The following is a 15002-nucleotide window of genomic DNA, read 5'->3' on the forward strand; positions in this document are numbered from 1 at the left end:
GCAAGTTATGGGGCTCATACTTTGAAAAACACCTACTAGGGAATTCGCCCAAATTGGAAGCAGGTATCCTAGACGTGAAAGTGTGACGCTTTTTTGCTTTTGTCATCTAATGTTGTCAGAGCATGGTGTCGAAGTTAATGATCCTTTCGAGGATTCGCCATGAAAAAGGGGGTACGAGGGCCTGTTCTTCCCTACTTGTATGTTTCATTATTATTCTAATGGTGTACTCTGAGCTCCCGGCACTTACCATGTCCGTGCCCAAGTCGATGCAGAGGATGGTGACTGTTCCCAGCGGAAGGGGAACGCTGGCAATGATGAAGAGCAGGAAGGGTGAGATCTCTGGGATGTTGCTGGTCAGTGTGTAAGCGATGGACTTCTTCAGGTTGTCAAAAATGAGCCGCCCTGCAGTGATAAAGACATCAGAGTGGGATAACATTCCTCATAATAAAGTCTAGATTTTCTCTTTTCCCGGTGTTAGAGACGTGAAGTAAATTGAAAATGCACAACGTCTGCCTCCAGAGTGAGTGACTTTATTAGCTGCCACCAACGCCACTTTAGATTAAACACCAGTCTCCTGTGGAAAGTCTCAGGCCCCTTTCTCCTTTCAAAGCTCGTTATATTGTTGTTTGCATAAAGTCCCCTCTGTGTGCGAGGCCTGATCATAAATATGCAAGCTATGTGCTCTTGCAAGACATCCCCATGCCATCTGGGATCTTTTTTTTATATACTGGAGAATCGTTATGCTATTGTGACTTGACGAAAACCTCAATGTGCTGGCTCATTCAAGACAGTATGTTTACAATGCAAAGTTTTAAAAGCTACAACTACAACATTTACAACCCACACAAAATTTTATGTTGATCGGTGAAACTGGTGTCAAAGGCTACACCCACATCCAATGGTGGAGGCTAAAATTATTCGCAATTTAGCATCGCCCATCTGTCTAGTACAGCGGTCAACCTTTTTGAAACTGAGAGCTACTTCTTGGGTAATGATTAATGCGAAGGGCCAGGGACCAGTTTGATACACACGTCTGAAATAACAACTTTGCTCAAATTACCATGTAATTAATAATTAATGATATTAATATATGTAAAGACACTGACCATGTTAATGATTTCTTACAGTAATTATCAACAGTGATTTAACAAGGTAGGAAAAAGATAACTATCACTATGTCACACTTTATTTCTGTAAATTTCTACGAGTGTTTACATTTTCAAAATCTCATTCCTAAGAAATCACAAAGCCCCATCACTGGTGGGCTATTTTTAGACCAGACCCGCTGGCTACTCATGTGGTGACTCCCTGGTGTGGTACGTTTGTTTCATATTTGGGCACAATTGGTTGAATTCCCTATGAGATCGGCAAAGTTCCAGCCCCGAAGTTCGCCAAAAATGTCTGCTTTGAATCGCATTGCCCAACATCCTGTTCAATTCGAGGCATGTGTCCTTGCGATGTTTTGTGCGTGCTGTTAAGACCGAAGTGTCCACCAGGATTTGTGTCAATCGGTGAAACTAGCGTTGGGGCTATTTTTTTCTAACCTACCAGGGAGTGCGACTAGGTGTGAAATGGCTGCTTCAAACCAAAATGGCTGACTTTCTGTTCAATTTTATGCATGGATCCTACAGACTTTTTAAGAGTCCTGTAATAATAGTCATGTCCACCTAATTTCGTGTAAATCGGTGAAACTGCTGTCAGGGGCCCATTTTTTTGTTTTGTTTTCTGGTGGGTGCGATGAAATAGCTGCTTCAAAGCACAATGGCCCACTTCCTGTTCAATTTAGGGCATGGGTCTTTGAGACGTGCGTCCTGTTATGATAGACATGTCCACCCAATTTTGTGTCAAGTGAAGATACTGGTTGGGGAGCTGAATTTCAAATTTTCCAAGGAGTTTGACCGAGTAATAAATGACTGCTTCAAATCACAATGGCCAACTTCTTGTTCAATTTGCGGCATGGGTCCTGTTATGATAGCCATGTCCACCAAATTTAGTTTCGATCTGAGAAACTCCTGCCCACGGCTTTTTTTTTTTTTTTTACTTTCCAGGGGGGATGACAGGGTGCATAATGACTGCTTCAAACCAAAAGGGCTGACTTCCTGTCAAATGTTACACGTGGGTTCTTGACACCTTTTCGTGCATCCTGTCATGCCGGACCTACACACCAAATTTGGTGTTGATCTGTGAAACTTATAGTTATTTTTTTCGTTAAGTATTTTCATAAAATTCTCTCCCATGAGTTGCTTCCTGTCCTTGTCCATCACTCACCCTCCTCCACGCCGGTGACAATGGAGGCAAAGTTGTCATCCAGCAGAATCATGTCGGCCGCCTGCTTGGACACGTCTGAGCCAGCGATCCCCATGGCGACACCGATGTCGGCCTTCTTCAGGGCCGGCGAGTCATTGACGCCATCCCCCGTCACTGCCACAATGGCCCCCTGTGCACCCCCAGACGGGGTAAAAAGTGTCAAGAACAGTGAGATAAGTGGTGTGATTTAAGCCCCTGCACTCTCCTCTTAATAACGTCTTTTCAAGAGCGTCTCAGGGGAGATTAAATGAGGAATGGAATTGAGTCTTAATCAGTCAGTGGGCACAGTGAGAGGAAGTCCAGAGGGGAATTGGAACCTGACCTCAAGTGCGCCACAACCATAGATTAAAATATCACAAGTACACACAATTATGTTCAACCAGCTATTCATCAATGCCAATACTACACACACACACACACACACACACACACACACCTGTTTTCAGTCACAATGCCCAGTTTCGACATTTAAGTACATTCATCACATACAAACACACACACACCCGTACACACACACAGACACACACTTACATTCAATGGACACATTGGTATGCAGCCACATTTTCCAAAGACGAAAAAATTCGGTTTCCTTAACACGTAGACAGAGACACACACACACACACACACACACACACACACACACACACACAGTCCAATCCTTATGAATATCTTGTGTTGTTCTACAGTATGTGGATCCTTACCTAAAATGCAGTTCCCTTAAATACACAATGACAAGATCACTTACACACACACACACACACACACACATGCACACGCACACAGGCAGACAAACACACACACACACACCCTTCCCCACCTGTCTCTGGCATCCCTCTACTATGATAAGTTTCTGCTGCGGTGAGGTGCGCGCGAACACGATCTCGGTGTGGTTCCTCAGTAGGTCATCCAGGTACTCGGAGCTCATGTGCTTGAGGTCGGAACCATGGACCACACAGGCCTTGGCATCCCTGGGCGGGAAACAAGGCAGAGAGTGCCGTGTTCTTACGTGTCCGGCACACACACATAAAGCAAGGCAAGTTAATTTTGTTTAGTTTAGCACCATTCAAAGTCAAGGCTCATCCATTATGCTTTACAGGGGCAAAGAAAGGATGATTAAAAAAAAGATTCAATGAACCACGCCTCTCGCCCGAAGATAGCTGGGATAGGCTCCAGCACGCCCGTGACCCTAGTTAGGATAAGCGGTACGGAAAATGGATGGATGGATGAAAAGATGAAAATCAATTTAAAAAAAATTCTAAATCGCAACACAAAAGCACAGAGGTGGGTAGTAACGAGCTACATTTACTCCATGACAATTAGGTAACTTTTGCATAAATTAAACTTGTCAGAGTCCTTTTAATGCTACATACTCTTTACTTTAATTGAGTTTTTTTGTGAAGAAAAAACACTACTTTTACTTCATTACATTGAGCTACATTCCACTTACTATTTGTATTTTTATCTGCAGGTATTATTTCTTGCGTGATATTGTTTGGTTTGTCATCTAGACTTCCTGTCACCTGAATCAATTTCACCAATCAAACGGAGCCAGGCAGCACCCAGTCTCCGTGGCCCCACACAGAAGTAAAGTTTCCAAAGCGACTAATTTGCATGAGGCTTGACAGAAATCAAAATTTACCTTACAAATAGACTCCACCCAAATGACTATAAGCGGTACAGAAAATGAATGGATGAACTACGAAAAAGAACAGCTAAGTCATGCACTGTCATCTGTGTCTGCCTAAAAATGTTGGCATTTCAGCCTACAAGAATTGCACTTGGAACTTCCATCCATCCATCCATACTCTATACTGCTTATCCACACTAGGGTCTGCTGGAGCCTATCCCAGATGACTTTGGGCAAGAGGTGAGGCACAAGCTGAACTGGTCGCCAGAATCGCAGGGCACAAATAGACAAACAACCATTCACACTCACACCTACGGGCAATGTAGAGAAAACCAACACAGGCACGGGAATAACATGCAAACGTCACACAGGAAGGCCGTAGGCCGGATTTGAACCTTCGCCCTCAGAACTGCTAACCAGTCGGCCGCCATGCCGCCCACTTTAAACTCAAGAAACATAGCGTATTTTCACGACCATAAGGCACATTTAAAAGTCTTAAATTTTCTCCAAAATGGACGGGGTGCCTTATAATGCGGCGTGCCTTATGTATGCACCGAGTTCCAATATCTGTAAATGTTGTTGTGGGACTTTGATGAGCCGTGGGACTCGCGAGAGAATTCAAGATCAACGAATCAATGGTTCGCAAGTGGAGGAAGCAGGAAAACAAGCTTCTGTGGAAACAAGACGAGCTGGCCCGAGTTGGAAGACCAACTCGAGCAATGGATTAATGAACAAAGCACAGCCGGGAGAAGTGTCTCTACAGTCACCATTCGACTGAGTGCAAAAACTCGGAGCTTGCCATCATTCCGGGAGGCTTGACGAAGGAACTCCAACCGCTGGACATCGGTGTAAACAGGGCGTTCAAAGTGAAGTTGCGAGCGGCGTGGGAGCGATGGATGACAGATGGCGATCACAACTTTACTAAGACTAGGGGGCAGCGCCCAGGCGAGTTACGCCACAATTTGTGAATGGATTGTGGATGCTTGGGCTAACGTGTCTGCTTGCACTGTTGTTCGAGCTTTCGTAAAAAGCCAGCATCATTTCTGAGGAGCCGCACGGCAACGAGACTGACTCCGACAATGACGAGAGCCGTGTTTGATGGAGAACTTGCCCAGCTGTTCATTTTTGATACAGAAGATGAGGACTTTGATGGATTTGTGGATGAGGATTGATAAAAAAATAACGTGAGTACATTGTTAAATACGTCAATAAAGTACAACCGGAGTCAGGTTTGCTCCCGCTGCCTTTTTAAAAACATTGTTTTAGCGTGCTTGCATGCTACCGTATGTTTTAAGCTAGCATATGTATTACCATGCCTGCGCCCAATAATACGGTGCACCTTATGTATGTTAAATACAGAAATAGACCCCGTAACTGAGACTGCGCCTTTTAATATTGTGAAAATACGGTAATTTATTTTTATTTATTTATTTATTTTTTTGTTACAACTGAACAAATAATAGTGTGAGTGTGTGTGTGTGTGTGTGTGTGAGAGAGAGAGAAGTGGTTGGGGGAGGGGGGTTGACCTGCTGGAATAGATGAATGGCATGCCATTTTGTAGGGAGTGAGTCCATGAAGTCCTGGACACATACACAAACGCATACCTGGGGTTAACCTGGCTGAGTGGGATGTTGAGGCGCTCGGCGATGTCTTCCACTGTCTCATTGCCCTCTGAGATGATCCCCACCCCTTTGGCAATGGCCTTGGCTGTGATTGGGTGGTCGCCAGTGACCATGATCACCTGTCCACACATCATTGTCACAACATTATTAAGCTTCCTTCCATTTCATACAACTGCTACTAATGCAACACGATGCCTTCAGGGCCCATCGGTCAGCTGAATGAACAAGAATTGGAGCTGTTAGTGCGACAGCTACTTTGGTGAAAAATGACCGTGATGTCGGGCCAAAGCTACGCTGTAATAAATAAAAGGGCTCCCGCAGCAGCAGCAGCAGCAATGGGTATGATACATGTTATGTACTGTCGTTTTTTATCATTAAGAATTTTAGAATCAGTTTCATCTTACAGCAAAGGAGTGCACTGGTGGGTTTAAGTAATTATAAATGAAAGATAATTCATACCTGACTACTTGCCGCCAAAACGGGCAGCAGGAGAGAAATAAAGTGAAATCAAAATTTGTTTTGATTTGAAAAACTTAAAACTTGTAACTATACAATAAACATCCATCCATCCATTTTCTGAGCCGCTTCTCCTCACTAGGGTCGCGGGCGTGCTGGAGCCTATCCCAGCTATCATCGGGCAGGAGGCGGGGTACACCCTGAACTGGTTGCCAGCCAATCGCAGGGCACATACAAACAAACAACCATTTGCACTCACATTAGCACCTACGGGCAATTTAGAGTCTCCAATTCATGCATGTTTTTGGGATGTGGGAGGAAACTGGAGTGCCCGGAGAAAACCCACGCAGGCACGGGGAGAACATGCAAACTCCACACAGGCGGGACCGGGGATTGAACCCCACTCCTCAGAACTGTGAGGCTGACGCTCTAACCAGTCGCCCACCGTGCCGCCACAATAAACATTCTAAAAATATATGTAAACTAGAATATTACATTTTATATAAAAGTAGAAATTGTCTAAAACTTTTTAAAACTAAAACAACTCAAATATTACAAAATTAACAACCAAAATATAAATAGTTTTTAAAAATTATTTTAGAGTTGACATTTATTTTATATAACTTCACCAATTGGTTCACGTTTATTATGTATTATATTGTAGTATACAACAAAAAAAAGCCAAAATCAAAATATTTTTTTTAAATGACAAATTAATAAACAAACAAAATGTTTAATATTATTATAATACAATATTACATTAATATTTTATGAATTATAAACAAATTTAAGAAATATACATAAAAATGCAATAAATTAATAAATACATTTAAAACAAGTTCGTATTAAAAAGCTGCAAAAAGCCTAAGAAAAAAAAACTAAAATTATAACGAAATAAATTGTTACTGGGTGTTCTTAAAAGTGATATTTTAGTATCTTATTATTATTATTATTATTATGAAATACAAAACTATATATTACATAAAAAAATAGCCAATTATTCATTTCCCTGATCACTGATGGAAGAACTACAGTGGTGCCTTGTGATACGACTTTAATTGATTCCGTGACCACGCATGTATCTCAAAACAGTTGTATCTCAAATCTTCTCTTAGCATTGAAATGAATGGAACTGCCATCAATCCATTCCAGCCCCCCAAAAGTAAAAAAGTATTTTTGTCACTGTTGAGTTTGAGAAAATTGAAGGAAAACACAGTGACACGAATAGAGTGTGGCTGGATCCAAGAGCAGTCGGAGGCAGATGTGAAAGGATGAATAGTTGATTGATGAAAGGTAATGGCGGTGGTCCGAGGTGGGTTGGCAGGTGCGGTGTGGACAGGTGGCAGGCAGTGGTGAGGACAGGCGGCTGGCCTGGCGGCAGGAATTATGTAGATCACGAACACGGGGACACTGGAACAAGGAGACACAGGAGTCAAAAAGGGAATGAGGAATAGGGTGACTTACGGGAGGTAAATGGGTCGTGGTACCACTGAAAGTAACTGCAATACTTCGGCGAGGATTTCCTGGAACAGGCAGGTTTATATACCAGTGGTGATAAGGCTGATTGGAGACAGGTGCTGAAAACAGAGAAGGGAGGGAAGAGAGAGAGAGAACCCAAAGCTACAATAATGGAACTACAGGCCGTATATGACAGTACCCCCCTCTCAACGGATGCCTCCAGGCATCCTGCCAGGCTTCCCCAGGTGAGCCGCGTATAAGTCGTCCAAAAGGGTATGATCGAGTATTAGTTTCCGGGAAATCCACGACCGCTCCTCCGGCCCATAACCTTCCCAGTCGACGAGGTACTGGAACCCCCTCCCCCTAGGCCTCACGTCGAGGATGCTCAACACCGTGAACGCAGGATGGTCGTCAATAATCCGGGTGGCTGGAGGGGGTTCGGCCGGAGACAGGCTTAAGCAACGAGACGTGGAAGGTTGGGTTAATTTTCAAGGACAGTGGAAGCTTCAACTGGACAGAAGTGGGATTGATGATTTTGGTAATCGGGAAAGGACCAATGAAACGGGGAGTGAGTTTACGGGATTCAGTCTGAAGTGGGAGGTCATGAGAAGAAAGTCAGACAGATTGGCCCACCTTGTATTCGGGCGTTGGGGAGCGATGACGGTCCATGAGCTGTTTGTTGCGTGTGGCTGACCGGGTCAATGCCGCAAGGACGTCATTCCATGCAGCCTGGATCCGCTGGAGATGATCCTTGACTGCGGGGACTGCCACTGCCCGCTCCTGCTCCTTGAACAATGGCAGTTGGTAACCATAGCAAGCCATGAATGGGGACATACTGGTAGCGGAACTGGTGAGGGAGTTGTGGGCGTACTCAATCCATGGGAGGAATGAGCTCCGGGAGGAGGGGTTGCGTGTGGCAACACAACAGAGGACTGATTCCAGGGATTGGTTTGCCCGCTCCGTCTGGCCGTTGGTCTGCGGATGATATCCCGATGACAAGCTGGCTGCTGCGCCCACCGCTTTACAGAATTCCTTCCACACCAGGGATGAGAACTGAGGACTTCTGTCAGAGACAATATCGATGGGAATACCGTGGAGTCTAAGACATGCTGGACAAGGAGGTCAGTAGTTTCAAAGGCGGAGGGTAGTTTGGGGAGAGGTATGTAATGGACAGATTTGGAAAAACGATCGACAATGGTGAGAATGACAGAGTTACCTTCAGAAGGAGGTAGACCGGTAACAAAGTCCAGACCAATATGGGACCAAGGGCGGCTAGGGATAGGCAATAGACGCAGCAGCCCAGCTGGGGGCAGGTGTGAAGACTTCCCTCGGGCACAGATGGAGCAGGCTTGGACGAACTCCCTGGTGTCTTGAACAAGGCTGGTCCACCAGAAATGCTCCCGGATGAACTGAATGGTGCGGGTGATGCCAGGATGACGTGAGTGTGGAGGTATGAGCCCACTGAAGAACGTCAGAGTGTGCAGAATCTGGTACGAACAGGTGGTTTGGAGGCCCAGTCTTGGGATCCAGGTGAGTTTGCCAAGTGGCAGCACCAACGAAGCACGAGGAAGGAAGAATGGGTTCCCGTTTGTCAGGGCTGGTGGGGGGTGAGTAAAGTCGAGACAGGGCATCGGGTTTGTCGTTTTTGGAGCCAGGACGGAAGGGGAGATTGAAATTAAACCTGCTCAAGAAGAAAGCCCAGCGAGCTTGTCGGGGATTAAGGGGTTTGGCGGAACGGAGGTAAGCGAGATTCTTGTGGTCGGTCCAAATGATAAATGGTTGTTCAGTCCCCTCAAACCAGTGCCTCCACTCTTCCAAGGCTCATATAATGGCCAGTAGCTCTCGGTTGCCGACATCGTAGTTTCTCTCGGCAGGGGACAGACGACGGGAAAAAAAGGCACAGGGGTGCAGTTTCTGGGTCGTGGGGTCCCGCTGCGAGAGGACAGCCCCTACCCCCGTGTCCGAGGCATCAACCTCGACCACGAACTGGAGGGAGGGATCGGGGTGGTGAAGAATGGGGGCACTGGTAAACAGGGTCTTGAGTCGGTTGAATGCTTGGGATGCTGCCGGGGTCCAACGAAAGAGGGAGCTGGCGGATGTGAGGCTAGTGAGGGGAATAGCGACCTTGCTGTAATCAAGGATAAACCCACGGTAGAAATTGGCGAAACCAAGGAAACGTTGTAGTTCTTTGCGAGTGGTGGGAGTGGGCCAGTTAACGACTGCTTGGATCTTGGCAGGGTCGGGTTGTAGTTGACCTTTGGAGATGACGTAGCCCAGGAAGTGTACGGAGGAGAGGTGGAATTCACACTTTACAGGTTTAACATATAGCCGGTTTTCAAGGAGACGCTGAATGACTTGGCGTACATGGAGGCGGTGTTCTTAGGGGGACCGGGAGAAAATGAGGATGTCATCAAGGTATACAAATACGAACCGGTTGAGCATGTCACGGAGGACGTCAGTATTAAATGTCTGGAAAACTGCAGGGGCATTGGTTAAACCGAATGGCATGACCAGATACTCGAAGTGTCTGAGAGGGGTATTGAAGGCAGTCTTCCAATCGTCCCCCTCTCGGATACGGAGGAGGTGGTAGGCGTTCCGTGGATCCAATTTGGTGAATACCTGGGCGTCACAGAGGGGTTCAAATGAGGGATCGATGAGGGGAAGCGGAGATTTATTCTTTACGGTGATATCATTGAGAGCACGGAAGTCAATACAAGGGCAGAGAGTGGTGTCTTTCTTTGCAACAAAAAAGAAGCCAGCCCCAACTGGTGAATGAGGTCGAATGGGACCGTAAGCCAGAGAGTCATGGTTATAGTCCTCCATAGCCCTCTTCTCAGGTCAGGAAAGGTTGTAGAGATGGCTGGAGGGAAGAGGGGCCCCTGGCAGCAGATTAATAGCACAGTCATACGGGCGGTGGGTAGAGAAATGGCCAGGTCTTTACGGAATACCAGCGAGAGATCATGATATTCTCCAGAGACTCCGGAGAGGTCAACGAGCATGGAAGAGGGTGGTGGTGTACCAGAAGGAGGTATAGCTGAAAGCAGGCACTGTGAGTGGCAGTGAGGGCTCCATCTGGTGATGGCTAAGTGTGTCCAGTCTATGGTGGGGTTATGTCTTTTAAGCCAGGGAATTCCAAGGACTCGTGGGGTATCAGGAGAAGGGATAACAAAAAGGGAAATGTTTTCGCGGTGATTTCCTGAAATAAGCAAGGTGAATGACACAGTTTGGTGGGTAACAGCGGAGATGATACGGTCATCCAGGGCTATGACCTTCTTCGGAGACGGAAGCAGTTGGAGAGGAATTTGGAGCTGGTGAATTATGGCTTCATGAATGAAATTGTCATCGGCACCGGAATCAATCAGGGCAGTGATGGGGTTGTTAAGAGCCGAAACTATAACGCAAGCGGGAACGGTCATGCGAGAAGGAGAGCTTGAGGGGATGGAGGTTTGGCTCACCACGACACTCTCAGGTTGCGGTGGGCCTGGTCTTTTGGGCGGAGGGGACATGAGGAAATAAAGTGACCGGTTAGACCGCAGTAGATACACAGCCGCTGGGTGATACGACGCTGACGCTCCTGTGGATCTAACCGTGTTTTAGCAACTTGCATGGGCTCTTCAATGGCTATGACAATGGAGTGACAGAAGACTGTGCGGGAGGTGGGTGTGAAGCTGATGGCGCAGCACTCAGAGTGGGAGGGTTTTTGCGTGAGCGAACCTCCCCCCTCTCGAGTACGCTCTCGCAGTCTGTTATCCAGGTGGATGGAAAGGCCGATAAGATCCTCGAGAGAGGAGGGCTCGTAGCGGACTGCTAGCTCATCCTCGAGCTGCTCGGAAAGGCCATTGGAAAAAATCCTCCGAAGTGCCGCGTCATCCTACCCACATTCACCCACCAATATCCGGAACTCTACGGAATATTCCGCTGCAGAATTAGCGCCCTGCGTGAGCGTGAGGAGACGACGGGTGGCTTCTTTGCTCTGAAAGGGGTGATCGAACACTTTACATAGTTCGACTTTAATTGATTCCGTGACCACGCACGTATCTCAAAACAGTTGTATCTCAAATCTTCTCTTAGCATTGAAATGAATGGAACTGCCATCAATACGTTCCAGCCCCCCAAAAGTAAAAAAGTATTTTTGTCACTGTTGAGTTTGAGAAAATTGAAGGAAAACACAGTGACACGAATAGAGAGTGGCTGGATCCGAGAGCAGTCGTAGGCAGAAGTGAAAGGATGAATAGTTTATTGATGAAAGGTAATGGCGGTGGTCCGAGGTGGGTTGGCAGGCGCGGTGTGGACAGGTGGCAGGCAGTGGTGAGGACAGGCGGCTGGCCTGGCGGCAGGAATTACGTGGATCAGGAACACGGGGGGAAAACACACTGGAACAAGGAGACACAGGAGTCAAAAAGGGAACGAGGAATAGGCTGACTTACGGGAGGCAAATGGGCAGTGGTACCACTGAAAGTAACTGCAATATTTCGGAACAGGCAGGTTTATATACCGGTGGTGATAAGGCTGATTGGAGACAGGTGCTGAAAACAGAGAAGGGAGGGGTGAGAGAGAGAGAGCACAAAGCGTCCTCCCGGCTACAATAATGGAATTGCAGGCAGTATATGACACACAGATTTGATTTCCTAGAGACAGGCACAGAGGGATGAGGGTACTGTATAAAAGTAGATTGTACAGTATGAAAAAAAAAACATACTCCAAATAACCTGCAAACACAGAAAATGCAAGCACAAAACATAACTGTACATAATAATAATAATAACATTATTTAATGGCGCATCTCAAGCCACTCAAGGTTACCGTACAGGAACATCAAAACACAGTTAATATACAATTAAAATTTACAGTGAACAAATGTATAACATTGCATCAGAATAACAATGGGAACAATAATCGCAGTGAAAAGGTTTGTCTAAAAGGGAGAGTTTCCAAGCGAGTTTTAAAATTGGTTAAAAAGTCCATGTTCCTGATGTCAGGAGGGAGGGAGAACGATGAGGCTGATGGCGGAAACAGATCTAAGAGTTCGGGTAGGATTGTTGATGTGGAGGAGATCAGAGATCTACTGTATGAAATAGCGAGGTTATGAATGACCTTGAATGTATAGAGAAAAATTTTATAGGCGATGCAGTGTTTAATTGGGAGCAAGTGGAGTTGTTGGAGAATGAGATATGATTGGTAGACGGTGTTCTGGTGATGATGCGGGTGGCTGGGTTCTGGACGTGTTTTGAGTTCATGGGTGAATATATGGGGAAGTTAAAGAGGAGGGAATTGCAATAATCCAGACGGGATGTAACCAGCATTTGGACCAAGATGGCAGCACATTTCGGGTTGAGGGATAGGCGGAGGTGGTTAATATTGCTGATGGATGTAGGCAGACTGGATAATGTTATTTAATGTTGGTTTGGAATGACGAAGTGCTGTCCAGGATGATACCCAGAATCTTAACCTTAGGGGAGGGGGAAACAGAGGTGTTGTCAATGGTGAGGGTGAAGCTGGGATGTTTAGCAAGGATGGATTTGGAGCCGATGAGGACCACGATTTCAGTTTTGTCATTGTTGAGTTTTAAAATGAAAGGAAAATCAGGATTTTATTTCAGGCACGGGGGGATGAGGGTGGAAGAAGTGGAGATGGGTTTGTTTAAAAGGAAGAGCTGGGTGTCATCCACAAAACAGAAGTGGTAAACCGATCATATGGTAATTGTCTACAGCTCCAAATCCTACAATACAACATAATGATTGTCCTTTGTTTTTCTTCTGCGGGGTCTATTGTCGGTTGGCAAACCAGTTTAATGGCGCATCAGTGCTACCAACTGATCTTGTCCTTCTACTGCAAGGAAACCAATGTGAATTGATGGTGGCCAGATGTTATCAAGTTTGCTGCCCCCTTCTAACGGCGGGGGTCTGAAACTCACTGTATCTCAAATTTGTGATCGTTACTCAGGATAAAAAAGCCAAGCGACGGCTCGTATCTTGAAAACTCTTAAGTCAAAGCAGTCATATCTCAATGCACCACTGTATTTAGTCTGCTTCGTACAAAAGTAGTCGCTCACACAGACAACGACAGGTCACGTCAGTCATGATAACGTGCCGACTGGGGCCTACAAAGTGTTGCCGGAGCAGAACGCTTGCAGAGGAAACCTTGTGACACGCTTCACTTTCATTTTCACCAAGATCACAGAAAGCTGTCAACCTGCACGGAAACTCTTGAATGTGCCATGCTTGAGCTTTAAATGCAATATCTGTCATCCACCCACGTTTATTTGCATTCTGCATGTATCCCCGCAAAAATGTCATAAAATTAGTGTCTATATGTATATTATAGTATATATAAATGTGGCAGGCCCTGAGTCGCTGAGGAGACTTTCAAGAGTTATCACGCTTCTCATCAGTATTTAAATGAAGCCGCAGGAAACGGCTTTCCTCTCGACGGAAGACAAAAACAATTACCTTGATGCCAGCCGAGCGGCATTTACCCACAGCGTCGGGCACGGCAGCGCGCGGCGGATCAATCATGGAGATGAGACCCAGGAAGCAGAGCTGCTCAGTGGGGAAGTTCACATCGTCGCAGTCGAAGGTGAACCCTCGGGGGAACTGAGATGCCGGCAGGTTTAGGTGGCAGAAGCCTGTGAGACAGACAAAAAGAGACACCAGACCATTGGTCGGATTGGAACTCAATGATGAATGCCCAAAAAGTGATTTATACCACAAGTAGTATTTTCAGTCATCTAAAGCAGTGGCTATCAAACTTTTTACGCAGACTACCACCAAAACAAAATACTAAGCACTCCAAGTACCAGCATCATAATCAACATTAAGATACAGTGGAGTTTTATTCCGAAATTTTAATATGCACAGATTGAACTGCACTTAAATATGGAGGGGCGGGGGACTGTACTTAAATGATTCAATTGAAATGTATTGCACATAAAAGTTAAGTAAAAAATTTTACCTAAACAATCTTGGTGTCGCCCACCAAGATTGTTTAGGTAAAATTAGCACATCTGCCTCACAGTTGTGAGGATCAGGGTTCAAATCCGGCCTCACCTGTGTGGAGTTTGGATGTTCTCCCCGTGCCTGCGTGGGTTTTCTCCAGCTACTCCGGTATCCTCCCACATGCCAAAAACATGCATGGTAGGTTAATTGAAGACTCTAAATTGCTACTCGAGAACAAACTCTTTTTGAAACCGGAAAAATGTGAATTCCCTCTCTCCTCCGTACACTTCTTAGGATACAGCATTGCCGGAGGACAGTTACAACCCGACCCGGCAAAGATCCAAGTAGTCACCAACTGGCCCATCCCCTCCACCCGCAAAGAGCTTCAACGTGTCCTAGGTTTCGCCAATTTCTACCGCCGCTTTCGCCAATTTCTACCGCCGCTTCATCAGCGATTACAGCAAAGTGGCGGTTCCTCTCACCAGCCTCACCTCCACCAGCTCCCCATTCCACTGGACCCTGCCGACTCACAAGCATTTGAACGCCTTAAGGAGCAATTCACCAGTGCCCCCATCCTTAGACACCCGACCCTTCCCG

General features: G+C 46.1%; 2 protein-coding genes across 5 annotated transcripts in view; both read right to left on the reverse strand.

Annotated features, from left to right (window-relative positions):
- The window catches only part of atp1a2a (ATPase Na+/K+ transporting subunit alpha 2a), a 76722-nt gene that overhangs the window by 19028 nt on the left and 42692 nt on the right, over positions 1 to 15002 (reverse strand). For all 3 annotated transcript variants that reach the window (XM_061796816.1, XM_061796815.1, XM_061796817.1), the window contains 5 exons: positions 13920 to 14095; positions 5539 to 5675; positions 3125 to 3275; positions 2269 to 2437; positions 248 to 402 (listed from right to left, as the gene is read on the reverse strand). In XM_061796816.1, the coding sequence (XP_061652800.1) occupies positions 248 to 402; positions 2269 to 2437; positions 3125 to 3275; positions 5539 to 5675; positions 13920 to 14095 (788 nt within the window). The remainder of the gene's footprint in view (positions 1 to 247; positions 403 to 2268; positions 2438 to 3124; positions 3276 to 5538; positions 5676 to 13919; positions 14096 to 15002) is intronic.
- LOC133488666 (uncharacterized) lies at positions 6858 to 11690 on the reverse strand. 2 transcript variants are annotated; one of them, XM_061796819.1, is made up of 3 exons: positions 8104 to 11690; positions 7500 to 7923; positions 6858 to 7422 (listed from the first exon to the last, which is right to left on the reverse strand). In XM_061796819.1, exon 1 carries the CDS (start codon positions 9099 to 9101, stop codon positions 8169 to 8171), a length of 933 nt encoding a protein of 310 aa, XP_061652803.1. In that variant the 5' UTR covers positions 9102 to 11690; the 3' UTR covers positions 6858 to 7422; positions 7500 to 7923; positions 8104 to 8168. The 2 variants fall into 2 exon arrangements, with proteins under 2 accessions (XP_061652803.1, XP_061652804.1); XM_061796820.1 differs by having other exon boundaries at positions 7500 to 11690.

This window comes from Phyllopteryx taeniolatus, chromosome 14, assembly GCF_024500385.1.
Source record: "Phyllopteryx taeniolatus isolate TA_2022b chromosome 14, UOR_Ptae_1.2, whole genome shotgun sequence".
Taxonomy (NCBI): domain Eukaryota; kingdom Metazoa; phylum Chordata; class Actinopteri; order Syngnathiformes; family Syngnathidae; genus Phyllopteryx; species Phyllopteryx taeniolatus.

Excerpts from the sequence above, each read along its gene's own strand:
- LOC133488666 (XM_061796819.1), bottom strand. The coding sequence starts at position 9,101 with ATGCCCTGTCTCGACTTTACTCACCCCCCACCAGCCCTGACAAACGGG.